This window comes from Pocillopora verrucosa, chromosome 7 (assembly GCF_036669915.1).
Source record: "Pocillopora verrucosa isolate sample1 chromosome 7, ASM3666991v2, whole genome shotgun sequence".
Classification (NCBI taxonomy): domain Eukaryota; kingdom Metazoa; phylum Cnidaria; class Anthozoa; order Scleractinia; family Pocilloporidae; genus Pocillopora; species Pocillopora verrucosa.
In genome coordinates this window covers 2,136,446-2,164,083 of record NC_089318.1, presented here as the reverse complement: position 1 = coordinate 2,164,083, position 27,638 = coordinate 2,136,446, and the positions used below count along the sequence as shown (strand labels likewise).

The following is a 27,638-nucleotide window of genomic DNA, read 5'->3' as shown; positions in this document are numbered from 1 at the left end:
TTGGAATCTATTTGCTTTATATAATAGAGAATTAAAAAAAAATTTTAATGATGACGTCATCTATACGTCTGTCCTCCAATAGATCATAAGTGAGAACCAATCAGAATGCGTGCATAACTGAGCTTATTATACAAACTCTTATTGACAACGGCAAATTGGTCCATCAGATTGCGTCATTACTGCTAATTATAGTAAAATACAAGTATGCCTTCAAACTTTTAAGTTCGAAGGCATAAAAGGTCTTAAAATACCTACTCAAGAACTGAAAGAAACAAAACATTACCCGTAAAACCGATAAGATATCATACTTTAACTAAGCCGAGGCATTTTCACATGAATACTTCGTCACAGAGCACAAATATTACCCCGCAAACACCAGCTCAAGTCAGTGTGGATGAAGGCATGGACTGGAGAGTAATAATCGGCCCGGCGACCTTCGAACTTTTTCATAAGTTAGTAATGTATAACATCTTCAATTCAGGTTTTTAAAAACGCGCAAAATCCAAGAATACAAGAGCACATACTGTTTGGTTTTAGACTTTATTGACCAGTCCCTCTCGATGCATGACTATGAGCCGCTGATATACAAGGCAGTGAATCATGTAAGAGGCGCAGATATTTATTACCTTGACCCCTCACATCGCATCTCGAAGAAACCTAGCTAAGCCCAGTCTTCGCGTGGAATGAGTGCCTGGTACAGGCTATCCAACAATTGTACGCCATTTCATAGTCATGTCAGAAATGAACTGACAGGTTTGCATTCATACCAAGTTCACAATTCTCCAAAACCTGTTCTTCACTTTTTCTCCCCCTGGAAAAGTCTGTAATTCTGGTATTAGTGAAGGCTGTACTTGTTGGTTTGTCTTTTTTTCCTGTGAGGACAATGAAACCTTAGCCAAACCATGAAGCAATTAAGCACAAAATACTACCACTAAGACACTACCAAGTGCCGGGTGGGAATGCTATGGGGCCTTGACTTCATCTCAGTCATTTCATTAATCCAAAACTGAAACCTTTTTCAATCTAAAAAGATGTTCAGTTTAATAATTCTGAGATAAAAAAACACATTAATAAAAGCTTTGTATTAGTTGTTGCAAGTTAAGTTTTTTTAATTTTGCCCATTCTTGCTGCACAAAGTACTTTTAGAGATTACATCAATTTGGATTTTTTGTACACTTCATCCTTTTTTCTGGTAAAAACTTGCTACTTAAGTCTAATAGTTCTCAGAGAAAAACATATCAAAATAAAGGTTCATAAGAGTCTTTGCAAGTTTCTTCTTCTCTTCTGCCTATTCTCCCTGCATAATGAATACAGCAATTTATTTTTTTCTTGCATTTACAGGTATAAATAGCAATTGCTAACAAACAAGTTGTCCATAAAAGACACAAAAGTTCTTGGATTAAACACATTAGAAATACAGAATTGTTCAAAAAGGTTGCCAAAAGAAGAGAGGAAAATTCCAGCTTTGAATTTGCTTTAAATTGCCTTTCTCAGTAAGAATTATGTGCTATCCAAGAATAACTGATAATTCTGCTGTTGAGGAGAAGAGGCATGGAGTGAGTGTTAGACTTCTGTGGACCCCTCAGGTGCATCTTGATTTGGATAAATTAAAACCTAAGTAAGCAAAATTTGAAAGTTTTATTAACCCTTTCTGCCTTTCAAGATCTAATTAGTAATTCTCCTGACTATCTACCATACAATTCTTATGATTTTAGTTCAGAGAATTTAGTATTGGATCAACTAATAATCCCATAATTGATATTCTTCTCTATTCTCATCACCTGCCTGCTTGATATTGTATTGATATTGTAAGGAGAAATTCTGTCTTGGTCACTTGTGGGAGTGAAAGGGTAAAGGTAATCAGGCGACCTTTTGAAACACTGAGCAGTTCAATTTCAAATTTCTGACAATCATTCTTACACCTTTCTGGTAGACAAGGGTATCCAGTTGTTTTTGTACCCACAGTTGTTTCATACCCAGTACCAAATTTGGGTTATGTTTGTACCTGAACTGCAGGTTGATTGTACCCATCCTAATATTCACTCACTTGAAGTGCGTCATACATGCACATGTGAACTGATATTGATTTTTGTATACAACAAGTTGGTAGAGTCAAGCAAGTTATATTCAAGTAAAATTGAGTTGTGTTTACTTGTGACCTTCACCTTCTTTACATCTGTCTTAAGACTCCCACACCCCAAATTTTCAGGCCTTAAATTTGGTGGTTGTGTATCAAAAATGGACACATTGTAAACAAAACTTATTTTAACTCACTCAAGTAATATTGCTGTTTTTCACCCTTTAACTCCTGTGAGTGATCAAAACAGAATTTCTCCTTTAGCATCATTTAGCAGCCAGTAAGGAGAATTACTCATGACATCTTGGGAGTTAAAGGGTTAAAGGTGATTGGCATTGTATTTCTCCTTACACTGTCACTGTGGAATCAAACATAAAGGCCATGGGAATAAGGGAAATGATCAACCACAAGAGAAGCTCTTGACTGTTGAAAAAATTCTCCATGTCAGTACCACTGGATGTGTACAGAGAACAGTGTGGAGAATATGCATGCCTATCTCTGTTTAAGGGTTTAAACTTACTTAACGGTAACAAGGAAAATACACTGTAATAGTTCTGATGCTGAATGACTTAATGGACTGGGTTTAAATGGTCCAAGCTGGATAAGAATAGACTGGGTACAAATAACCTTGGATATAAAATTACAGGTGACCTTGAGAAACACTGTGGAAGTGCAATTCACTTGAACTTACCTTTGATCCCTCAATCACATGATTTTCTGTGGCAAGTGCTTTCTTAAACCCTTCAGATGATCCAAATTCAACAAAACCAAACCCTCTATGTCTGGCTGTGTATTTGTCCTGTTCAAAATGGTAAGTGACCTATTAGTAACTTAAATTTTGCCAACAAAAATTCTAGCCCTTGGTCAGTGTTGTGGGATGAAAAATTGGACAACTAAATGAACATACAATAGCTTATGAAGAGAGAAATATCATGTGTTAAAAAATCTTTATGGTGAGAACCTCCCCGAAAAATAGCTGTTACAAATGAAGATGCAAGAACAGATTAATAAGAAGGTAAAGCAATTCAGAATAAAATTTAGGGGTCACATGCAGCATTTCATAATTGCCTTGGTAACATTTTCCAAGAAAAGAAATTGAAGATTCTAAGACAGTGTAAAATAGTTTTTCTTCTCTAATATCATTAACAGAATTTAAATTGGATTTAACAAATTCGAGACCACTGACCTTACACCATCACAACTTTATTAACCTCTTCACTCCTAATATCTTAAAACTGATTCTCTTTACTATCTGCCATGCATTTCTTACAATGTTAATTCTGAGAATTTGGTGTTTGATATAAAGAAATGATCGCCTAGTTTATTTTTTTTGTTATTCTTTTCACTTATCTGCTTGATATTGTATTGATATTGTAAGGAGAAATTCCCTCTGGTCACCCCTAGAAATGATAGGGTTACTGGATCCTTTTAAATTGCAAATTAATGCACTGCATGGACTTACAGATTTTCTTGAAAACCAAAAATTTGTTAAATTATTTAGTGTCTTCTGTTGCTTCATTCAAGGAGATAGGTAAACTATGCTGGCATTGGCAAGTATAAACAAAAGTGAACACAAGAATGAGTTAAAACACAGGCATCCCAAGCTCACATCTCAAGAAAAGGGAAAGATTAATTCTTGGACTCGTTTGTTTTTATTTCTGACAGCTTCACCCAATGTGTTACACAGTGTTAGATAATGTGAGAAACCATTGAGAATTTGAACCCCTTATAAGGATTATTATGGGGAACAAAATATGGTCAATTTACTACACTACATATTCTGAAATATGAACACTTTACATGTTAAATTGATCAAACTTGCTCATTGCTTGTGTGTTGCTTGTGGTTTCTGGTGATCTCTGCCAATTTGAGCTTACTTTGCCATCAATGTTATTCCTGTCATAAAATGGAGTCCAAGGCTGCTCACAAAACAGCAGAGATCACCAGAAACCACAATGGACACACATAGAATGAGTAACTGTTATTAATCTCACCTGTAAAATGTTCATAATATGAATTATAATTATGTATATAATTATCTCCCAATAGTTAGTGTTGTAAATCGTCAGCATTTTGTTTCATTTCCTTATAATGGTTCATATTATCACCAGTTCCTCATGTAACCTAGCACCGCGTAACACAATGCATGACGCTTTCATGAATAACGACATACATTTCCATGAATAATCTTTCCCTTCTCTGGAGAAGTGAGCTAGGGAAACTTGTGGTTACAAAAATTAATAAGTACTTACAAATGAAATTTTCGAACTTTTGACTTTTCCAAACTGCTGAAAGTACGCGCTCAGGGTATCTGTTTAAAAATTCATTAATACAAAGTAAGCATTTTACTCCCAAAATCTGATTGTCAATTCTCGGTGTAAGCCGGTTTTCAACCCACACTAACTGTCGTTAATTCTGCCTCCGTTATGTAACTAATTCTGAAACCATCATGGCTCATATTCAAATCAAAAGAAGCCAGATTGGGTTTCCCTCTCGTTTCGCGAGAAGCTGTAAATAATCTGGCTTTAATAGAAATTATTTTGAAGATTTGATTAACATCCTAGGAATAACAAATTGAAACTATAGCTGCACGTGGTTAGGGTTCCGAATGTAATATCTACAAGGTGCCATATCTGTCTGATGCCAATGATATGCTATTTTGTAAGAGTTTTTTAACAACAAGTGATCATTACTAACCTCGACAAACCGTCCATGGCACTTTGGACACGAAAATTGTGTGAGGACCCACAATTCGAGACGACGCCATTTTAGAGAGAGGAAGAGCTAATACGAGCTAGAGTAATCTCGAGCCCAGGGTCATTTTGGCTCCTTATCGCTGACAAGGAGCGAGAGAGAGTGAAAACTAGTTCTGTTGGGAGAAACTGCTGGCCATTATTTGGACTTTGGCACATCGTTGAAGTCCGGTAACAGAGTTGAATAACGTCTGTGCATCTGCTAAGCTTTGGTGCTTTGGCATGTGCAGATTTGTTTGTTGTTGTTGTTTTTTCCTGTTTTTTTTTTAACGAACAAAAAAAAAATCAGTAACAAAAATTCGCACCCTCTCTTATTAAAAACAAACCCCGCGATCCATAGGGGGCGGCGGTTGTGGATGAAAGACAAAACATTCCTCGCGGAGAACGGATTTTCAGTCGTTTGCACGTTCGATTTTCAATTCTGCCGCTTCTAGACGTTGTTTCCTCGCCGCTTTTCTTTTACAGAACAACCTCCAAAAAATTTGGTCATCCCCTAAATATTTTCTGTATATGTTGGCCAAAAATCCTGAGAAACAGAAGATTCTTCGACAGGAAGTGCTCTCAGTGTAAGGAAATTCTATTTTTGCAACGCTGGAAACGCCCGCTCGGATGCCATACCTAAAGGCCTGGTTACGAGAGACCCTCTGCGCCTCTGTCCTGTTCTCTCCGCTATCCCACGAAGACCGAAACAAGACATAATATTAGGGGGTTACCATATCTCTGGGGGCACTGCTCAAGTTGAAATCCTTGTTCATCAAATGGAGCGGGATGTGACTATTTTTGAAGATGCCGAAGCATTTAAACCTAAGAGATGGTTGCAAACCAAAGATACTGCTTTGATCGAAACAGTAGAAGCTTTCGCTTCTCTTCAATTTGGATTACGAACACCATTTAATCTGATAGCCCTGTTAAAGTGCAGTTTGTTGACAGAAAATGAGTCCGGTTTCCATGTGGCCACGTTCACCTTGCATTGAAACACTGTTTTGAGTTGAAAGTGGGACAAATTCTGATGACAACTCGTTTAAATAATCCACACTTATTGGAACGAAGGTGTTCAATAAGTCACATTTAAAAGTCAGTTTCAACCATTTCAGTGATTTCCGACATCTGATAAATATTTAACTCCTCTGGCTGCCAATCACTTTCCATTTTATTTCTCTTGAGAATTATTCAGTGTTATGTTACTTGAAGGTCACATCTTCTCGTTAATAATTTTCTGTATCCTTATCAGTAGTTCGCTCGGTAATGTATTTGATTCGGAGTTTTGAAGCATTAGAGAAGTTATCTTAAAAAATTCGCAGACATATATTTATGTGTTTCAAATTCATTTGAAAACGGTCTTATGAACTATTTTTCTCGCACGCAAATTTTTGTGACATACAAATATACAATTATATTTCGTATTGTATTCTTTCGGTTTTCATTGTACATATTGATTCACAGATATGGCACAAAAGTAGCAGACCAAATAATCTGTTAAGTTTTTTTGGTCAACAAAAAGCAATCCTCTACATAAATTTTCTTTTTATAATAAAGTAACCTTTTCCAGGCGTTCATTTGATAAAACGGAACGAAATAGTAGCGGCAGAGTGAAAGTGAAGGATAATAAGTATACAGAAGTATCTATGAGCATACAAGAGTCTGTGTGAGGATACAACAGTGTCTACGCGTAGGGGTATCGATTGACCCTTTACACCTTAAGAATAGTATGCATATTCTGCATACTGTTTTCTATACATTTACTAAGGTGCTGACGAGGAGATTTTGCTTAACAATCAAGAGCTCCCGTATTTGTTGATCATTCCATTATTCTCGTGACCTTAATGTTTGATTCACGAGTGATATTGTAAAGAGAAATTAGATCCTAATCACTCTTTGGGGTTAAAGGGTTAAATTGATAAAATTTCGGGGGTATCTATGGAAATACAATGGTTTACTTTACCATGCAAGTGTATCTCTTTTTTCTTTTCTTTAAATGTGTTTATTTTGGCATGTTAAACCACAATATTTCTTGTCAAAAGCCTTGTAGGAAATTTACAAAAAATTAAGCTTAGAAAAACCTTCTTTTCCAAGTCACACATTTGTTTTAAAGTCTCTTGCATTGACTAATCAATCATCTTTGAAAAAGGATTAGAATTTTTCTTTACTTGACGAACTAGTCGCGTTCTAAACCTAAAAATTGTTACCCTTTGCTTGGCTTGTTTACTGAACTAATAACTTTAAAAAAAGGAGTTTTTTAATTTCGTAACTCTTAAAAAGAGGTAACACTACACGCTGTCTTGTTTCAGATTATTACACTTAGATGTATGATGAGCATTTTACTGAAATGCCATCATCTGTGTATCGATCCGAGTTGTCCTTCGCAGATGGCGTCCTCTTTCTACAGGCTAGCAATTAAATAGTTCTAAGCTTTACTAAGTCTACTTCATTCTGCTACAGAGTTTCTATTAAAGTCATGGCCCTTAAGGTGCGCTATGCGCCGGCCAATTTCCAAAATCAAATGTCACGTTGTCGCCCATGATCATAAATGGCGCCCATTGAGAAACTTTGGCAAAGCCGTTATTTCTCATCCACTTCCTGGCCTTGTGGAGAGATTCACTGGCGCTTTCACCGCGGAACAAATGTTTGTAGAAACATGTCATGAACTGCTCTGTGGCTGTGCCATCCAGGGCCCATCGTGCCGCTAACACTGAACGAGCTCCGGATCCTAAGAACGCTCGAGCAATTCCAATGATTCCCTCGGTTCTAATCTGTCCACGAGCACTGTGACAACAACTAAGCACCACTAGTTTAGCTCGCAACCGAGTTTTTGAAATATCCGCCATCGTCAAAAGATAATCTTCTTCTCGAGGAAAAGGTGGGTGTTCGGAAAGTTGCTCAGGAGAAAGAGCAATCTCCCCTCTATCGGAATAACCATGGGCAGAAATGTGTATCAGGCTCACTGAATTTATCGCTTGGAGTACAGAATGCTTTGTCGCGGAATCTCCTATCAAAGGCGTCACGCCAAGAAGTGTTCCAATCATCTCTGCTTCCTTTCTTGCACACGGCGATGGAATCATATTTCTGACCTTCCCCTCGTAAATCACCTTTCCAACTACAGGGTCACCCACTATCAGTGCCCCGGTCTGACTGTGAAGGTCTGGAGGACTTTCCTTAACAAGCTTGAGAGTCGTCAGGGAAGGAACCAGCCGAATCCTGTAGGTCTCTGATAAATACTTGCCTCCTTCGTCAGCCAAGGCTGCAAATGGCACTTGGTACACACAGGAGTCAGGGACAATTATGATCTCGGGCTGCTTCAGTAAACTGGCCACGGGAGCAATGATTATCTTGTAACACAAGTGAAGACATCTTTTGAAATCTTCGGTATCATAGTCATTCAGCTTTGGTCGGTTGCGAAATGACATCAGTTCTTTAAAAAACTCATCTAACTCAGGGACCTCGTTTGAGTCCAGGTTCACTTCCTTTCTTGAAAAATGAATATCTCCCGTTGCTTTAATTATCCAAAACCGTACATCATTTTCACCAACCGAAATGTACAGGCATGCACAGTCTGCTTCTTTTGCGATGATCCCTTGAATGCCACACCAAGATTGTGGATCGCTTGAGATCTGCTCTTGAACAGAGTACCGAGCTGCCATCAAGTTGGCCAGGCCTCTTGCCCTTCTCAGCTCTTCGACGTAAAGGGCGTCTTGCGGCTTTCCAGTGGAAGAAAGCAGCCTACTGAACAACATGTAGGGAAAGGCGCCGTGCGTTTCTAGAAGACATATTTGAAACTGATCGTTTTCTTTAAGAAAACCTCTCAATGTTTCGAACTTTTCAATGGCTTGAAGAAGATACGAAGAAGCCTCTTCACGATGACATTGTGACAACTTTAACGCAGATAGATTACAAAGGCTGCAAAACTCGTTCAAGTTGTGTCCAATATCCCTACTTAATAGGAGAGACTGCTTAAGGAATTCTTCGGCCTTGTCATATTTACCACGCGATTGGAAACACAATCCTAAATCTCTGTAGTTGACTACTACTCCTTCTCTCTCACCGATTTCCATGCAAATTGTATGGGCTTTCTCGAAATATTCTTGAGCCTTGTCATATTCACCACGCTTCTGAGAAATTTTCCCGAGGTGATTGTAGTCTATTGCTTCTCCGCTTCTATTATTCATACCGTTTGTAACTGCCCTTGCCTTCTCTAGATAGTCGTCAGCCTTTGCATACTTGCCAAGTGAGAGAAACAAAGATGTGAGGTATCTATAGATTCTTGCTTCTCCATTCTTGTCACCAATTCTTTTTTTGATAGAGAGTGCTTTCTCCTGATATTCTCGGGCCTTGTCAAATTGACCGAGTGACTGGAACAAATATCCTAGGTTTGCGTAGATTGTTGATTCTCCTTCCCTGTCACCAATTTCTGTTGTGATAGCGAGTGCTTTCTCCTGATATTCTCGGGCCTTGTCATATTGACCGAGTGATTGGAAAAAAGTTCCTAGGTTTCCGTAGCTTGCTGCTTGTCCATTCCTGTCACCAATTTCTATTGTGATAGCGAGTGCTTTCTCCTGATATTCTCGGGCCTTGCCATATTGACCGAGTGATCGGTACAAAGTTCCTAGGTTTCCATAGCTTGCTGCTTCTCCACTCCTGTCACCAATTTCTATTTTGATAGCGAGTGCTTTCTCCTGATATTCTCGGGCCTTGTCATATTGACCGAGTGATTGGAACAAAGTTCCTAGGTTTCCGTAGCCTGTTGCTTTTCCATTCCTGTCACCAATTCTCAATTTGATAGCGAGTGCTTTCTCGTGATATTCTCGGGCTTTGTCATATTGACCGCGTGATTGGAACAAACATCCTAGGTTTCCGTAGCTTGTTGCTTCTCCATTCCTGTCACCAATTTCTATTTTGATAGCGAATGCTTTCTCCTGATATTCTCGGGCCTTGCCATAACGACAGAGTGATTGGAACAAAGTTCCTAGGTTTCCGTAGCTTGTTGCTTCTCCATTCCTGTCACCAATTTCAATATTGATAGCGAGTGCTTTCTCATGATTTCCTCGGGCCTTGTCATATTGACCGAGTGATTGGAATAAAGTTCCTAGGTTTCCGTAGCTTGTTGCTTCTCCATTCCTGTCACCAATTTCTAAATTGATAGTGAGTGCTTTCTCCTGATATTCTCGGGCCTTGTCATAATGACCGAGTGATTGGAACAAAGTTCCTAGATTTCCGTAGCTTGTTGCTTCTCCATTCCTGTCACCAATTTCAATATTGATAGCGAGTGCTTTCTCATTATATTCTCGGGCCTTGTTATAATGACCGAGTGATCGATACAAAGTTCCTAGGCTTCCGTAGCTTTTTGCCTCTCCATTCCTGTCACCAATTTCTTTTTTGATAGCGAGTGCTTTCTCGTGATATTCTCGGGCCTTGTCATATTGACCGAGTGATTGGAACAAAGTTCCTAGGTTTCCATAGCTTGTTGCTTCTCCATTCCTGTTGCCAATTTCTATTTTCATAGCGAGTGCTTTCTCCTGATATTCTCGGGCCTTGTCATATTGACCGAGTGATTGGAACAAAGTTCCAAGGTTTCCGTAGCTTGTTGCTTCTCCATTTCTGTCACCAATTTCTATTTTAATAGTGAGTGCTTTCTCCTGATATTCTCGGGCCTTGTCATATTGACCGAGTGATTGGAGCAAAGTTCCTATGTTTCCGTAGCTTGTTGCTTCTCCATTTCTGTCACCAATTTCTATTTTAATAGTGAGTGCTTTCTCGTGATATTCACGGGCCTTGTCATATTGACCGAGTGATTGGAACAAAGTTCCTAGGTTTCCGTAGCTTGTTGCTTCTCCATTCCTGTCACCAATTTCTATTTTGATAGCGAGTGCTTTCTCCTGATATTCTCGGGCCTTATCATATTGACCGAGTGATTGGAACAAAGATCCCAGGTTTCCGTAGCTTGTTGCTTCCTCTTCTCTGTCACCAATTTCTGTTGTGATAGCGAGTGCTTTCTCCTGATATTCTCGGGCCTTGTCATATTGACCGAGTGATTGGAACAAAGTTCCTAGGTTTCCGTAGCTTGTTGCTTCTCCATTCCTGTCACCAATTTCGATTCTGATAGCGAGTGCTTTCTCCTGATATTCTAGGGCCTTGTCATATTGACTATGCGATTGGAACATTTGCCCGAGCTTTGCGTAACATGTTGCCTGGCCATGAGTGTTTTCCATCGTTTTCATGATGTTGATAGCTGATTCGTAAAATTTCCAGGCCTCCTTTAATTTGTTTTGTATCTGAAGTATAACTGCAAGTTTTAAATGTAGCCATCCCTTTTCAGCGGTGTCAGTAGAGTCTAGGTGTAAGAGGAGTTCTTTGAGGAATTTTTCTGTACTTGTGTAATCCTTTATACAATCGTAAGCAAGGATTATTCTCTTGTAGATGGCTCGGAACTTAAAGTTTGCCAATGAACTATCGATAGCTTGCGGCTGACTGTGTACTATAATCAAACATTCTTTGTATACCTCGATGGCTTGTAACACGCGGCCAGTTTTGCGAAGGAAATCAGCGACCAATATAAGTGTGGCTTCTTTTATGCTGTCCATCTTGACCCTGTTTCTTCTCAGTTTGAGAAAAAAGGAGAAATTAGTTAAAACTTATTCACGGATTGTTTGTAGAAAATATTTTTAGTTTTGAATTTCAAATTGCAAGTTTTATCTTCCCTGCCCTACCTTGTAGTCTTTTTGTATTCACGTGCGGCGCATGTGATTTCACAATTAGCAAATCAGGTCAAAGAACTCTAACCTTAACATTGGAAAACTGACGTGAACATTTTTTGCGTATTTTTGTTGCCTGTCTTAAAAGAGTTTAGTTGATTGTTTTTGAGCTTTCGTTCGCGCAATTTCTCTAAGCCTTTGTTTTGAGTTTTAAGAAGTTTCTGAGTTTTTATTTTAGCCAAATGTTGTGGTTAATTTAACAAGTTTAATACTCTCTAGCCTCTTTTTTCGTATATGGATTTTTATACACTGTCCATCAAAGAGGAACACATCTTTACCGTCTCTTCTACCGGTGTGTTCGTTTTGTTACACTGTCACGCGAATCACGCAAATCAGAGACCAACTGGAAAATTGAACTGGCTAACAGAACACAACAAGTTTCATTTGACCTGCTGATTCATACTTAGTTTACAGTAATTGAATTCAATTATGTAAGAAGGAGCAATGCTCTTAACAAAAGCGATTTACTGGGCTATCAAGGGAGCTCGTGTTGCATTACACTGCTTACTGCTAATTCTAAACTGCCCAACCCATATCTTAATAATAATCAGAAAGTAGGTTTTCTTTGATCTGCTTCCCAAAAATATATTGTAACTCACAAGTTTTGTATCTTACATTTTGATTGTGGAAATCCTTGTAAAAGGCGCATTATTTGTCGATGTTTTTGGAAAAGTATTATAAGGAACTGAAATGTAAACAATGATGTTTTTTTCCTTTCTACATCTCATCCAATTCATTCAATGTAAGAAGTCGTAGTTTCTACGGGGGGGAGGGGCGTGAACAGTGAGATTTCTAATGTTGTCATTCTTAGAATTTTCTTTTGTAGTTTTCATAACGATACTAGTGTTGTTTCGATTCCTAAAATAGTCAACATTGATGCAAATTACCTTTTGAAGTTAGAAACATTCCTTATTCATTTTGATGAAGGTAAAGGGATTTGTACGAGATCTTCCAAAGGAAGTCAACTTTTTCCTGGAAAAAAGAAGAAAAAAAAATCCGCGGTGAAAAGTCGGGAATTTATCAAAATGATTTTTTTGATTTCTTGTCACGCCATCAAACTAAAAGTAAACCGACTGAATCGGCTTAAAGCCAAGAATCACCGAGGAAATTTATAACAATCTGGCTAGGTCTTTTTTTTCAGAGTCAGTTATTTTCCACTAACCATAAAGTAAATAAATATTGTTTCTTTTCGCCATAAAAATGATAAACCGTTGCGTTTTGGCAAAGAAATATCTTCCTCTGCCAGCTATTTTAAGATTTAGGAATAGCACTGGAGGTCATGCTGATGACTGGCGAAAAGTTTCATTTTTCACAGTTTTTTTCCTTTCGGAATATCGCCCGGCGTACTCTTCCGTTAAGTGTTAGGGACATATTTAATTTTCAAATCGTTTCCAGTTCTGATGTATTATTGTTAACGGCCCGTACATCATCGATCGTTTTAGAATAAAAAAAAACCCCAATTCCTTAAAATATTATCTGATAGTTCATAAGTTCCTGTTTTCACTGTGTTTGTTAAATATCTTTGATCACGGTTCTCATTTTTCCTTCAAGTCATCAAAAATGGTAACAACAGCTTCACCTACTCAGACTATTCAGAAGGGTAACCAAAAGGAACTTCGGTTGCTTGTAACCAGCTCCCCCATCAGTAATGACAATGGAACAAAGATTTGCTCCTAAATCCTTGTTAGATGCTGCTATCAAACTCCTCTCCGCCCCCTGCTCCATTAATCCAATTAATCCCTAATTATCCATTACTATTGGAAAGTGAAACTTGCGGTAAATTCCGGGTAATCAGGAGTACGTGACATCAGAAGGAAAAATCACTCGTTCTTTAAAGGAAGTTTCGATGAGTTTCAGGAAAAGAATTTGTGCAAAAAACTTGATCTATTCAGGAAAAGGCTTTTCAAGTCAAATTCGTTCATCAAGTTTTCGAGCATAATTCCTAACCTCGGCTCTCACATAGAATTTTCAACTTTTGATAACTCACGGCTAATCGCTCGCTGCACTACTTTTCAAGTTTGAATCGCTTGTCTGAATAAAGAGAATGTTTAAACTCGGATAGATGATCGATGTTGTACATTCTTAGGAAAATTCCTCTTCGTTAGAGTGGTCCAGGTTCACTATTCCCCTTTCCCTCCCCTCCCTAAAAGAGGTATCATTTGTTGATCATCACTTACATAAAGCCAAGCGAGATCCTCTCGATCATAACATCACGTGATTGTTACGATATACCCATCTTATTTAGATTAACACCCTTAAGAGGTAAACGAAGACAGCAATGTGTTGTCTTTTAAGGGTACAACACTGATCAACCCAGCCCTTCTTCTTATTTACCAACTTTGTCTTCGATGACGCAAATCGCACTCATTGGAAAATGAACACCTCATGAAAAGTTAGTCATCGAGCAGAAATAACTTACCGTTTTAAGACAGAAGCTCCAATTCAGTACTGTGAGAAGTCTTGATTGTAATTTCGGGTTAAAAATCCAACGGTTCTTTCAAAACAATGAATACTTAGACCGGATGTTACCTGCAACAAAAGTGAATTGTTTCATTTTTGCATGTAGTCACATCCATCATCGGTATAAAAGTTAGACGTACAAAACCGAAATACATTTACGTACATCAAATGGCGCTTCAAAAGTAGGATAACAAATATCCGTCACTCCTTATCTTTCCTTTACTGGAACGAACCAAATGAATTCATTTAAGATTTTGTCATGGACATTCGAAATTCATAACGATTGAAATTCTGCGCGAGGTTGGTGCGCTAGTAGATAACCCTTCGGCTAACTCAGATGATGTCGGAACTTAAGAGAAGGTAGTTTGAAAGAAATCATCATCACGTCCAGTGCCGGTTGAAATCATAAGTTGATTCGTCGAATTTAGTCAACTTTTGGTAGGTCTCGGTGTTAAAACCGACTTTGCCGCTTATGAATTCCTTCCAATTTTTTTTCGCACATATCAGAATTCTCTTCCGCCAAGCCATTAATCACAACATTCTTAAAAGAACGAGGTTTGAAGCAGTTTTAAAAACCGATGCTCCAAGCCAAAACGATTTCCATAGTCTATGTCAAGGCAAATCATCATGGAAGTGAATCAGGTCTTTTTACAGACAGTACTTACCACAACCTGTAGCCTTCAGTGCCCGGTCTCGAAGGTAACTTTAACCATCTCTTTTCGTCCTTTGAGTGTTTTCCAACACACGTCATACGTCAGTCATACCAATAGAATGTGGTTGTCTATTTCTGTTCGACCGTGTCATTCTCTTCCCCAGGCCCGCTGAACGCAACGGCCAAACGTAAGCGTCAATGGAAAAGGTCCTTTAAGTATAATCAATGACTTTTTCATTTTGTACGCTTGTCGTTGACCGATTTACGTAGGATTTCTATTAGACAATCTCTTATTTGTGGAGCGTTTTTCTGATGTATGCACCGAGCGCCTTTTCACGGATAATTCACTTAGCGAGAAACTACCCAACATGAACATCGGAATATTCTCCACCGTCAGATATGAATCAATGGACAACCGGTAAGCTTATGAACTAAGTGAGAAAAACGAATAAAAATCGCTCCAAGGACAACTGGAGAAGACTCCAGGAAGTAAATGTATTTATTTGTTTTCATGTTAATTGTCCTGCAGTAATTCGTTGGGGGAGGAAGCTTTCTCTTCTCTCCTCCTTTAGACCGTCTCCCAGCTGCAGGGTCCTCTTCAAGTTAGCGGAGAGAAGCCTGGGGCGAACTAGAGGAAGCACGTGAGGGTGCCGAGCCTCAGATCAATACTTTCGGACGATTCTCTCAGATTACTGATGGGATTGTTAAGTTTTCATGACAAGAGAATTTGTAGGTATTCAGTAGTTTTTCATGTGGATATTTGTGTTTAACTTAGAACTCTTGGAATGACCAGTATTTAATTTCTCCTTATAGAAATAATGCTACGTCATTCCTAAAGATAACGAGAATAAGACAAATGATCACCAACTTAAGAAACTTTGATTGTCAAACAAATTCTCCTTGTCAGTACCAGAGGAATTGTAGAGAGAAAAGTATGGAGAATATAGATACTGATGTTAGGGTGTAGAGAGGTTTAAGTTTCAGATGATGCAAAATGATCAAATTCCTTCTGGCATTAAAAACAAATCAGAAAGCACATCTTGCACATCAGTACTTTCAGTGAGTGACCCTTTGTTTTGGCAAAAACCAGCTCTTTCTGTTTGGAAAGACCTGGTTTGGAAAGGGTCCGGAGACTGAAGAAGTTGTTCTAACTAACATGTTATGGTATGTCTTTATTTTCTGTTGTTTCTATCCTCTGGGTGAAAAGATGGTGACGTGGTGTACACTCAAATTTAGCAAAAACTGGGTAGGAAATAATACATTTACCCTTTCAATCCCAATATCTCAATAGCAATTCTCCCTAATGTCTGTTGCACAGTTCTTATGATGTTAGTTTAGAGAATTTGGTATTATATCAACTAATAATCCCTAATTGAAACTTTTCTTCATAATCAACTCGTGTTCCACTCGACATCTCATTCGTTCGCTGCGCTCACTCGTGAGCTATCAAGTAGAACACTCGGGGAGAAATTCCATATTAACGCGCGCCCATGTATCATTATAGTTTTCGCTATGTACTTCTATTCGTTCATCAAGCGCTTGAGCCCGCGTTATTGACCGCATACTATATGTAACATTTGCTTAGCTCTGCCATTTCCGGTTGCTTTCTGCTATTTGACATTTGCATGAAACACGCGGGCGATGGCGGCAGCTTTTGGAAGGTATTCATCGGCTAAAACTACTTCTTATGCATTGATATTTGCTTTTGCTGCATATACCTAAAATTTTCACTTATTATTTGTTACAGCTCCCCGAGTAAATACAAATTGGATCGATGGTTCGTGAAGAGATTTTGGCGATGTTGGAAAGTTATGACTCCAAGCTGCTCTTCTACAACCTTTCTTCTCTTTGTGCTCTTGGTGGGGTTCGCTTTGGCAGGTAAAAAGGCCGCTACTATTATTTTTAAAAATTGTTTCAGATGACAGAGGTTCGCATATTCAGTTGCAACTCGGTTATTTCCGTAAAGCTTGAGCTATCCGTTTACAGTCTAATTACGCAATAGTGATAGATTCGTTTTCCCCAATGAATGTTCCATCTTTTATCCACAACCCCCGCCCACTGAAGAGACTGCGAATTTTTGTTACCTTTCGTTAAAAAAAGGAAAAAAAAACATCAAAACAAACCCTTGAAGGCTTACGTTGATCATAACAATATATTTTAAGACTATTACTGAAAACGAAAAAGTAAAAAGAAAATGAAAAAAATTAACTTAAAATAAAATAAAAAAGGAGTTATTTGAATCAATCTCGGAAAAGGAGTAGGGGGAGGTAGGGGGGTATGCAGGGGGGGTATAACTCTCTTGCCCCCCTCCCCCCACCCCAGCCCCCCTTCCACTAAATCTCCTCCTGTCAGTTTGGTCAAGGTATTTTAGCTATATTTTGTGTTTCAAATTTTTCTTAGTTTTCAAACTTTTCAAAGTCAATAATTTTATTTTACTTTGTTTTGAATCATTATCCATAACTTTGAACAAATGTAAGTGGTTTAAGATATTTGAAACTAAGAAGAAAAAAAAAATTTTTGAATCATGTGTGTATTTTCTTCCAGCTCAAATGATGGTTTACAACACTGGGTTAATACCAAGCAGATTTTATGAAGTTCTGTTAGCCAGAGGTAAAGAGGACTTTTCAAGTCTTTTGATATCATCTCTTTTAATAATCATTGGTGTTTCACTGGTAAGTTTTCAACTGAGATAAAAAAAAAACCTCCTTTATGGTATTGACTGTTGGCTCATTATTATCCACAGCTACAACTTAAGGCTTGCAAACTCCTTTTGTCCAAAATTATAAAGAACAAATATTTGGCAAATGTTTTTTCAACTATCTCAAATCCTGAGACTACTGGTTCTTTGTCTTTCGCACTCTATCTATTATCACTTTACTAACTTTATTGCAGACTATTATATGGCTTATTATATTTTTCTTTATCTGCTCTCTAGACTAATATATTCTTGTGCTGTCTGGGGGAGGGGGGAAGGAACCTAATCTCACAAGCCTTAGTGGTTTTTTATTAGGCTTTTTTGCCAATAACCTTCTTCTTTTTTTTTTTTTGTGGTTTCTTTGCCAGTTCCTGCAAATTGTAGTTGTATTATATGTAATCATGGCAACGAAACAGCACAACAGAAAGAGGCTTGTTCTGGGACCAGGCAGTTTATTAAATGTATATAGATTCTGCATGTATAAATCTCTAGACTATTACATCAAAGGTATTTGACAGATACACTAATACAGCAGTCTGGTCATCAGGAATTTATTACAAACATCAATGAAATATAGAAACAATCAAAAGTGCTTGTGGTGTAGGTAGGAAACTAAAACTTTCTTAGAAGCTAGAACTAAACTTGTTTCTTGCTTGGTTGATTGTTAATATCAATATGCCCAGATACCTAAGCAATTAGGAAAGGTTACCCTGTTGCATAGTAACTGAGTCTATCTAAGTCTTATGAATTGCAAGCTGAACAAATTGCTCTACCTAGGAAAGAACTAACTGCTTTTAACCAGTCCGGACCTCTCACTCATTTATGTATAATTATATATTAATATTAATAAAGTTAACATTCATATAAAAGAATAGCAAAAACATTTGTGCACAGTTTTATAAGCTTGTTTTGCCATAGACAATTTTCTTCATAAAATTATAACATTTATTTTACTTCTTTTTTGGTATTTTTAGGCAAACAGTGCAATGAAACTTGTCTCAAGAATCCTTTATGTTAAATAGAGAGAGTTGCTTTGTAGGAAACTTCATGCAGGCTATTTTAAGCATAGGGCTTATTATAAACTGAATGTCCTAGATGACAAATATGACAACGTGTGAGTAGAATGTTCATGTTATATACTTATTGCTGAAATGGGAGAGCTAGATGGGAAAGTATTTAGCCTGTCAGGACCAAGCAGTGAAGTCCATGCCATAAGCAAGAACTACATACAAACTGTATGTTTTCTGTGGCCTAACCTTACACCTTACATCAGGATGGTAGTCATTGATTCAGTGTAGAGGATCCTCTATCCTCTACACTGAATCAATGACTACCATCCTGATGAGGAGACGCTGGAGGTGGATTGGCCATGTCACCCACCAAGAAGCTTCCATTGCAAAAACTGCTATGCATTGGACGCCAGAAGGGAAACGCAAGCGGGGTCGCCCCAAGATCACATGGCGACGGACAGTTGAGAAAGAAATAAAGGAGATGGGGAAGACCTGGGAGGGCTTGTGGTGTAGGTAGGAAACTAAAACTTTCTTAGAAGCTAGAACTAAACTTGTTTCTTGCTTGGTTGATTGTTAATATCAATATGCCCAGATACCTAAGCAATTAGGAAAGGTTACCCTGTTGCATAGTAACTGAGTCTATCTAAGTCTTATGAATTGCAAGCTGAACAAATTGCTCTACCTAGGAAAGAACTAACTGCTTTTAACCAGTCCGGACCTCTCACTCATTTATGTATAATTATATATTAATATTAATAAAGTTAACATTCATATAAAAGAATAGCAAAAACATTTGTGCACAGTTTTATAAGCTTGTTTTGCCATAGACAATTTTCTTCATAAAATTATAACATTTATTTTACTTCTTTTTTGGTATTTTTAGGCAAACAGTGCAATGAAACTTGTCTCAAGAATCCTTTATGTTAAATAGAGAGAGTTGCTTTGTAGGAAACTTCATGCAGGCTATTTTAAGCATAGGGCTTATTATAAACTGAATGTCCTAGATGACAAATATGACAACGTGTGAGTAGAATGTTCATGTTATATACTTATTGCTGAAATGGGAGAGCTAGATGGGAAAGTATTTAGCCTGTCAGGACCAAGCAGTGAAGTCCATGCCATAAGCAAGAACTACATACAAACTGTATGTTTTCTGTGGCCTAACCTTACACCTTACATCAGGATGGTAGTCATTGATTCAGTGTAGAGGATCCTCTATCCTCTACACTGAATCAATGACTACCATCCTGATGAGGAGACGCTGGAGGTGGATTGGCCATGTCACCCGCCAAGAAGCTTCCATTGCAAAAACTGCTATGCATTGGACGCCAGAAGGGAAACGCAAGCGGGGTCGCCCCAAGATCACATGGCGACGGACAGTTGAGAAAGAAATAAAGGAGATGGGGAAGACCTGGGAGGGCATCAAGTTCATGGCAAGGGATCGCCGGATGTGGAGGGAACACGTTGCTGCCCTACATGCCTGTTAGGCGTAAAGGGCATGATGATGATGATTCCGCAACAAACTACCAGGCGTCGAAATTATTTGTTTATCCGATCCTGCCGACGTTGAAAAGTTATTTCGATCGGATCCCAAACATCCAGAAAGACTGGACTTTCCGTCTCTAAATTTCCACCGGGAGAAAAGGAAGAAATTCCTGGTGTTTTCTTTGCCGTTGGTGAGGAATAGTACAAGCTACGAAGCGTCCTGAGCAAAAGAATGCTTCGACTGAAAGATGAGAGTATTTTTGAAGGTGCCGAAGCGTTTAAACCGGAGAGATGGTTGCGAAACAAAGATACTGCTTTGATTGAAGCAGTAGAAGCCTTCGCTTCTCTTCCATTTGGTTTAAGATTACGTATGTGCCTCGGTCGACGAATTGCAGAGTTAGAGCTTCACCTGTTAATGGGCAGAATCGTGCAGCAGTTTGACATCTCTTACCCACCGGAGGCGGAGAATGTGGAGCTGTTCATTAGAGGGGTCACCATTTCTGATAGACCTATTAAAGTGCAGTTTGTTCGTTTCCATAAAGGAATTGACTTTGTTACAGTTAAAAGAGGTAGTTGAACACGAATTATGAATGATGGTCGATCCGGCTCCAGCTCTTTATTTTTGGCTGAACTCTCTATAAAGGAGTCCACAAATGCAAAGGTTCAAAAACTGACAAACAGTCCCATTGGAAATTACGTCACTCAACCTCCTTACTTTTGTATCCGCCACCTTTAATAATATTTCAACTGGGTTTCTTTAAGGTTATTTGTATATTAAAGGAGCTGAATGTTTGGAATGACTTTTCAAAGCAGTATCAGTACGCAAAGAGAAAAAATAGAAAAACAATTTAAGGAAACGGTACAGAAACACTCACAAGAGTGTTTGCTCAGAGACCGCCTAATTCCTTCAATTATTGAAATATGGACGCTGTGTATCTAAGGTCTAAGGTTGCTTATGACGTCACTCTTGTGCATGTCTGCATTCCTCTATGATAAAGGTAACTATCTGAAATATTAAACGTTTAGTTCAAGTTCAACTCCTAATTGGACCAAACTTTGAGGCACTTGATGTCATTGTTAGTTCTTAGCCTTGCTCCGATGTTTTCCTACTTTCAGTTGGCTGTCTTTCCTCTTCTGTGAAAGGAAATAAATTCGCAAAAAGTTACTCGTCACATTTAGCTCCAAACCAATGCTGCGTTGTAGAAGCAGGAGAAAACGAGCAGCGGTGATCCGGATTTAAGAAATGTTCGTCAAATTTTCCGAAATTTTTTTCATCGGAGACTCCACCTGGTTTTCCATCAAATTCACACCCCCTTTTTATGCTATCGTAACTCTTTATGTGCCAGGACACATCTTCCCGCTGTTTTGTGAGGGCGGTGCAATTAGAACAATAGATTCCTCGGATATTGACATATTCGTACATCTGGCAGGTGTTCCAGGTACCAAAAATGTCATGACCTGCCAGCTTAGCGCGTGCGTAGTCCGTATACTGCAGGCCATCCGTAGAAAAGTTACAAGTTGCTCTCAGATGTGTGGAGTGATTAACAAGATACTGCATCTGTGATAAGGATAGTCGGAACTCGTTCCAATTTACTTCCCCCTCTTCAATATCAATCTCAAGGTTTTTGCCAAACCCTGCATAATTGAAGGTATTTCTCTTGGACAAGGAAAACGATTGTATTAACGTCCATACAAAGCCAGGTTCAGACTGCAAGTCACAGTAAACAGAAAACCGTTCATTATCTGAATTTGAGATGTCGTATTTTCCTGATGTCGAGGCACCGTTCTTAGCTATGTCTTTGCAGCTTCTCGGATGTTTCATCTTCTCACACCGCTGACCAGAGTATGTGTTAGGACAGGTACAGTTAAACCTGGTGCTGTGAGTGTCACAAATCTCCCGACATGCCCCTCCATTGAGACAAGGATTAGTGCGGCAGCATCCGTTGATGCAACGATGTTTCTCAGGGATGTATTTCTCTCCACCCTACAGTAATATTTAGAGTTTTATTAGCTCACAATGTTTCTGTTGTGATGCCATTTTCTTTGAAAGCTCGTTGAATCGAGTTTTTACGTGCGCCTGATTAGCCAACGACAAATTGAGTGCATGAAGAACGAGTAAATGAATGAAGTCTGAGCTGTTACTTAAATAATCAACTCATTTGAGAAGAAACGAACCAATTAAAAGTTCTATCTTACCCTCACTGTGTAGCTTCTCACCAAAGCATAATAGTTTCCTCCTTGCCTCCATTTCATTGCCGCTGGCTCCATGTCTTTATTAGCATCGTTAAGCTCACAGTTATTCTCTTTGGACTGAGGAAAGTAGTTCATGGATGCGCACAGGCAGTCATCTTTGCACTTCACGTGACACTGGGCTAAGCCGCGGACTGTCGATCTTTGAAACACGTGACCCTCAAGAATGTGGTTAAAGACGACATGTTCGTCGATAACAAACTTGAAGTTTTGACAATTAGCTGCTGGATGTGCCACGCTGGAGAGGGTCAGGTTGAAAACAAACAGCATGACTTGGAGATATTCAACGACGCCCATAGCAACGCTAGAAATAATACGAAGAAAAAAATATAGCATTATTCATCGAACAAACATGGGGTAATTTAAAACGAAATGAATAGATGTTTAGGCATCTTGCCTAAAAGTAACCTCCAGTGATAAAATTTCATCAGATCAAACATTTGTTTATTGATGGAAAATGTATTGATGTATAATTTTGATTTACCAGGAGACTGTTTTCCTAAAGCCTTAATGTGCCGTTTTGAAAGACTATAAAGAGTGTGTTGTCTCTCGGTGAAATCAGTCTTAGGCGCAGAATCACTCATTTGCGGAATTTCGAAAACGAGATTAAGCAAACATTCGAGAGCAAACGAAATTGCTCCAAGGCGGTTTCAAACATGAATGCTCTACATAATAAGCTTTGAATATTCATAGCAGTTTACCAGAAGCTGACGCCAATTCAAAGTGTTGAAGAGATATCTTTGTACGTATAAAGAGCAGTTTATAAGGAATTGATTGTTGCTAAGATATCAAACTGAACTTTCTTCGTTGCACAAGTTGTAATGCCGGGGAGATATTCTGATCAGTTCTTGATTATTTCAAATTAGTTTTAATGGCAAAATGGAAAAGTTAATAAATCAGTTTCAATCTATATCTAGCAGTAATTGCTAATTAAAAGTATAACGACTGTGTTAGTTTACTACCGAAGGACGGTTAGAAGCTAAACGTCGAAGTTTTTCAAATCTCTTGAAAACAGGGATAATTTTTATCAAAAAGTGTTTCATCGTGGCATTTTCTTTCCGATCTTCACCTATTACATAAAGGAATCTTCGAGGAATGTTCCGTAAAACGCAAATCTTCCAAGGCTTTCCTGTTTGTCCTCAACTCCTCAAGCAGTCATAGGTGTAATGTAAAAAACACGGTTTGAAAGTAAAAGGAGATCTCCGAGCCGTTTGTGTCAGAAACTCTATACCCATCATCGATTAGCAAAAGAACCCCTTTCAGCGATAAATTCAATGAGTTTCTATCCTGGACGAAATAAACTCCAAGTTTGATTTGGAATGTATCTTCATACTTTAATAATTAGTCTTCATTTGAGCGGGTCACGATTTTTTTTTTTTCACCATAGGAGTATAGGATTATTGGTTTCTTTAGCATCTTTAAAGAAATTAAAGAAACCAAACCAGTCAGGTATAAGTCTAACAACTTTACCGAACTCCAGTAGTAACCGTAGGTTAAAAACACCGAAAACCTGATTTAGGAAGATAATCCTTTAGGTTTGTCATTGTTATTGGTTTAAAAAACTCCTATTCTCCACCAATAGACTCGCTAAGTTGTTATCGGACATTTTATTATCGGAGAGTTTGCGGCTATGGGAAAGTTCAATAAGCCAATCACATTCAAAGTTGTAGTTTAAATCAACCAATCACATTCAAAGTTGTAGTTTAAGATAATCAATCACAACCTTTGTTTCAATCACCATTTATAACTTTCATAACTTGGTTATTCTTCTTTTTTCTGAAATTGTAATTTTTATGATTAATTGGTAATAAGACTTCGTGTCGTCCAGTTCGGTCTGTAATCATACTCGTGATAAACAATTCAAACTCCTGCTGCGCGGTCGTCTTCGCGGTCTTTCTACTCAAATCAGTGTATTTAAAAATAAGGGTCAGGGACTTTCTATAACCTGTTTTATTTGGTTTTCATGGTAAGTATTTCATCTATAAGAGGGTAACTCACTTCAGGGAATTACTCGAACACCTGGATGTGTTACTTTGTCAAATTACCTCCCCGTCAAGGGGAGGGAGCAGAAAAATTGCAACTTTCCCTGCTGCCCTGCTAAACTGTTCCGCCCTTGAAACGCACTCTCCATCAGGTTGTCTAGGAAGAAGCTTATAAAGTAGGCTTCAAGGAAAATAAAGTAGCTGCTCAGTTTTCTGGGTCTATTAATTCTGATTACAAAATATCGCCACTAAGCACGCAAAATCCGAAAATGGCGTGATAAAGTTCTCATTGGGATTTCAAACCAGCCGTTAAAATCAGCTAAAATTAGCACACTACCAAAGCATAATAGGGGCTCTTATTAAGCAAACCTGGACGGCGACGGCAACGAGAACATGGCTAAACAAAGGACTTAATGGGTAGAACAATAGCGCAGCACGTGCTTTTTCAGATTTTTTTTTCTTGGTTTTTTTTCGGTTTGAGAGTCTTTTTTTTTTTTTTTTTTTTTTTTTTTTTTTTTCGCAAAGGACGGCTAGGAGAGTCTCTTAGCCTTCCTTTGCAAAACGACGTGAAATCACCAAAATTTTTCTGGTCTGGGAACAGGAACCCCACGGTGAAGGCTACGTGGCAAACTTGAAAAGATCTAATGAGCAGGAAAATAGCTCAGCACGCACAAAATAAGATTTTTTATCTCCCAGTCGTCCTCTGAAAAAAGGCACCGTGAAATCACCAGTTCGGCGGGAGATATGCTGTAATATGTTTTTTAATTGTCTCTCTTTATAACATAATTATGTCAGTAATGAAAATAAAAATTTAAACCCTTTAAAAAAGAAAAAAAAAGAGCTCTTCTCAATATCCTAGAAACTAATGATTCTTACATGGAGCCTTATGAGATAATGCTAAAATTCAAACACAGAAAAATGGAACCAAATTGAACCAGTTCTACAATATTTTTCGTACACTTAGAAACGCTAAGACTTTTTCCCTTTACAATTGAACATCCGTCATTTTCCTTTTTTTTTTTCTTTTCTTGTGTATCTTTTGTCTTTTTATGTCATATTTTTTCATTTCTGTTTTATTTCCAGAGTAATTAAATTAAGTTAGTTAAGGAAAAGAAAATCGACCCGTGTCGATTAGCATTTGCTGTCTGCGGGTCAAAGGAATATCTCGTAAATATGTATGAAAATAAAAATAAAAGTGTGAAGTGAAGTGAAGTGAAGCAAAATAACAAAATGCTTGAATATGAGTGGTTATTTTTGGCTTAATCAGTGTCTATTTCAGTCCAAACTGTCCAATTTCACCTGTCCACGCAAACACGCAAAAACACAGATCTACCCTGCTGCGCTTTCGGAGTTGTCTTTAATTCCATTCAGAGGAGTATCTACTTGTAGCTTTGTATCAAAATTCGTTGTCTCTCAATTAAAAGGAATGAAATTGACCACAGTTGCGCAATTTTCCAAAGAGGAATTGAGTTTGTTACAGTTAAATCGCCTGAAAAGAAGCAGGTGAAGCATTAGCACGAGCTGCTGTTTATTTTGGTTATTCTATAGCTCTATGTCCAATTCACAAGTGCCTCGCGCAATCTACCTAGTAAACCTTACCTCCGAAAGTACCTTTCCTTTTTAACAAGTCTAATCTGTCTTTGATCTGGATCATTCTTGGAAGAGCTTTCGATAAAGACAAAGAATACCTATGTGCCCACCCAAAAACATCAAGCCCTTGTGCTCAGCTAATTGTCTTCCAATTCATCTGTCAGAAACATTTCCGAGCCGACAAACGTGTTTTGAATGATGTCTGTTGTTATCAAAATCAAACCTAGATGTAAAAGCGATTTGGTGATAAACCGTATCTTAGCAATTTACAAAGCAGATGATTCCTTGCAAAAATAACTGACGGAAAATTGCTAGAATTTTAAGAAGAGGCGTGCCTTTTGGGAGCGACAGAGTTTCATTTAGCTTCAAACCCTACTCGGTACTCTACAAAGCGACAGGCGGTTTTCTAAGAAAAGAACTAAGGGGGAAGATTAAGGATCGCGCTTTGCGTTTTTAGGAAATAACTTTTAAGACATACAGCAAGGTGAACTTTCATCGTAAGATTTATTCCCTATATACATGATGCAAGGTGAGTGATCGTGTATTTCGCTCAGAGACCTAACGCTTTGTACTCGGTGAGAAAATTAAAGAGAAAGATACTTTTGGCCTTTACTGCTGTTATCCAATTAAGCTTGTAATGAAAACTTACATGTGTATACTTATAGTTTTATGGCTGTTCAAGAAGGAATGATATCAGCTTACCTCTTATTACTCCAGTGGTCTGTGTTCTTCTTCTGAGGAAAGCCGTGTTGGAATAGCTGAGGAAAATTCTTTCACCTTCTTTTTAATAATTTGTGGGAGGAGATATGTTTCATTATATGTCCTTTAATTGTCTCTGGAATAGTGATCACAGACGAAACGGGAAATGACTGAGGGGGGTAAGTTTCTAATTAAAGAGACTGTGGAGCTGTGTCGTTTGGGGGGCATGAAAAGATAACTTTGTTTTATCAGATGCTTAACTTAATTTGGCGTTTCCGGTTACGAGTGTTGGAAACGGGCAGGTGAAATCGGACAGTTTGGACTTGAAAGAGCTCATCAAGCCACAAATAAGAGCTGTATTACAATTACAATCGAGCGTTTTTTTATTTACACGATTATGTTTTGAATTATTTTGGTTTTATCAACTGAGTTGATAATTTAAATTGACCATCGTAGAGAGTTTCTAAAGATGACTTTTTGTAAAGTTAGCCCTTCGTCAAGGCGAAGGGCTGACACTCGAAAGGTTAGTTTTCAGAAACTCTTTACGATGGTCAATTTACATTATCAACTCAGTTGATAAAACCAAAATAATTCGAAATATAATCGTGTAAATAAAAAAACGCTCCATTGTAATTGTAATACAGCTCTTATTTGTGGCTTGATGAGCTCTTTCAAGTCCAAACTGTCCGATTTCACCTGCACGTTTCCAAAACTTGTAACCGGAAACGCCAAATCTTGCAGTCAAGCAGCCTATAAATATTAAGCACTCAACATCAACTACTACACGTAGGCAAGTCGAACTACTGACTAAGTCCCTGCCATTTTAAGCCCACTGCCTCAAAGCCAAACGGAAAAATTCTACCCCTATAACTAGATCGACTGCTTAAACTCAGAGACTTAAACATCTCAGGAAAAAATCTATCGCATGTAGGCGAATACACTTCCAACGGTTAAAACTCAAACTCCCGAGATTTGATTGTTAATTCTCCCTTCTTGCTACTACGTGTTTGCTTGGAAATTAGTTATGAGAATTTGGAGTTAGATCAAGATAACAACCCCTTCCTGAGCAGTTTGCGTATTCTTATTACTTGTTTGTTCTAGAAGGTACGGATATTTTAGGAAGAAGTTACATTTTAATCACTTCTGGCTGATAAAGGGTTAAAGTCAAACTAGTATAAACGTTGGGCTTTGTAAGTAGAACGTTGGCATTCTCCTTCTAAAGCGTGAGCGAATGCTCCG

At 38.2% G+C, this 27,638-nt stretch overlaps 3 protein-coding genes, 1 long non-coding RNA gene and 1 pseudogene across 4 annotated transcripts; 2 read left to right on the top strand and 3 right to left on the bottom strand.

The window, feature by feature from the left end:
- Positions 1-526: 526 nt before the first annotated feature.
- LOC136282274 (SRA stem-loop-interacting RNA-binding protein, mitochondrial-like) lies at positions 527-4,929 on the bottom strand. The gene is made up of 4 exons (XM_066169662.1): positions 4,775-4,929; positions 4,330-4,388; positions 2,769-2,876; positions 527-1,614 (listed from the first exon to the last, which is right to left on the bottom strand). The coding sequence occupies exons 1-4, from the start codon at positions 4,842-4,844 to the stop codon at positions 1,564-1,566; spliced, it is 288 nt and encodes a 95-aa protein (XP_066025759.1). The 5' UTR covers positions 4,845-4,929; the 3' UTR covers positions 527-1,563.
- A 411-nt stretch (positions 4,930-5,340) lies between these two features.
- LOC136282270 (cytochrome P450 10-like) lies at positions 5,341-20,624 on the top strand (annotated as a pseudogene).
- Positions 7,107-11,405, bottom strand: LOC136276853 (tetratricopeptide repeat protein 28-like). The gene is made up of 2 exons (XM_066169470.1): positions 10,990-11,405; positions 7,107-9,822 (listed from the first exon to the last, which is right to left on the bottom strand). The coding sequence occupies exons 1-2, from the start codon at positions 11,403-11,405 to the stop codon at positions 7,293-7,295; spliced, it is 2,946 nt and encodes a 981-aa protein (XP_066025567.1). The 3' UTR covers positions 7,107-7,292.
- LOC136282271 (uncharacterized) lies at positions 16,291-18,731 on the top strand. Its single transcript, XR_010718173.1, has 3 exons — positions 16,291-16,349; positions 16,436-16,566; positions 17,233-18,731. It is a non-coding gene; the product is annotated as an uncharacterized lncRNA (long non-coding RNA).
- A 416-nt stretch (positions 20,625-21,040) lies between the features above and the next one.
- Positions 21,041-22,425, bottom strand: LOC131784953 (uncharacterized). The gene is made up of 2 exons (XM_059101795.2): positions 22,075-22,425; positions 21,041-21,862 (listed from the first exon to the last, which is right to left on the bottom strand). The coding sequence occupies exons 1-2, from the start codon at positions 22,423-22,425 to the stop codon at positions 21,041-21,043; spliced, it is 1,173 nt and encodes a 390-aa protein (XP_058957778.2).
- Positions 22,426-27,638: the final 5,213 nt, after the last annotated feature.

Excerpts from the sequence above, each read along its gene's own strand:
- LOC136282274 (XM_066169662.1), bottom strand. The coding sequence starts at position 4,844 with ATGGCGTCGTCTCGAATTGTGGGTCCTCACACAATTTTCGTGTCCAAA. Across the intron at positions 4,389-4,774 it reads GCCATGGACGGTTTGTCGAG|ATACCCTGAGCGCGTACTTT; the intron begins GTTAGTAATGAT and ends ATTTTTAAACAG. Across the intron at positions 2,877-4,329 it reads AAAGTTCGAAAATTTCATTT|GACAAATACACAGCCAGACA; the intron begins GTAAGTACTTAT and ends CATTTTGAACAG.
- LOC136276853 (XM_066169470.1), bottom strand. The coding sequence starts at position 11,405 with ATGGACAGCATAAAAGAAGCCACACTTATATTGGTCGCTGATTTCCTT. Across the intron at positions 9,823-10,989 it reads ACATGTTACGCAAAGCTCGG|GAATGGAGAAGCAACAAGCT; the intron begins GCAAATGTTCCA and ends AATTGGTGACAG.
- LOC131784953 (XM_059101795.2), bottom strand. The coding sequence starts at position 22,425 with ATGGGCGTCGTTGAATATCTCCAAGTCATGCTGTTTGTTTTCAACCTG. Across the intron at positions 21,863-22,074 it reads TGAGAAGCTACACAGTGAGG|GGTGGAGAGAAATACATCCC; the intron begins GTAAGATAGAAC and ends ATATTACTGTAG.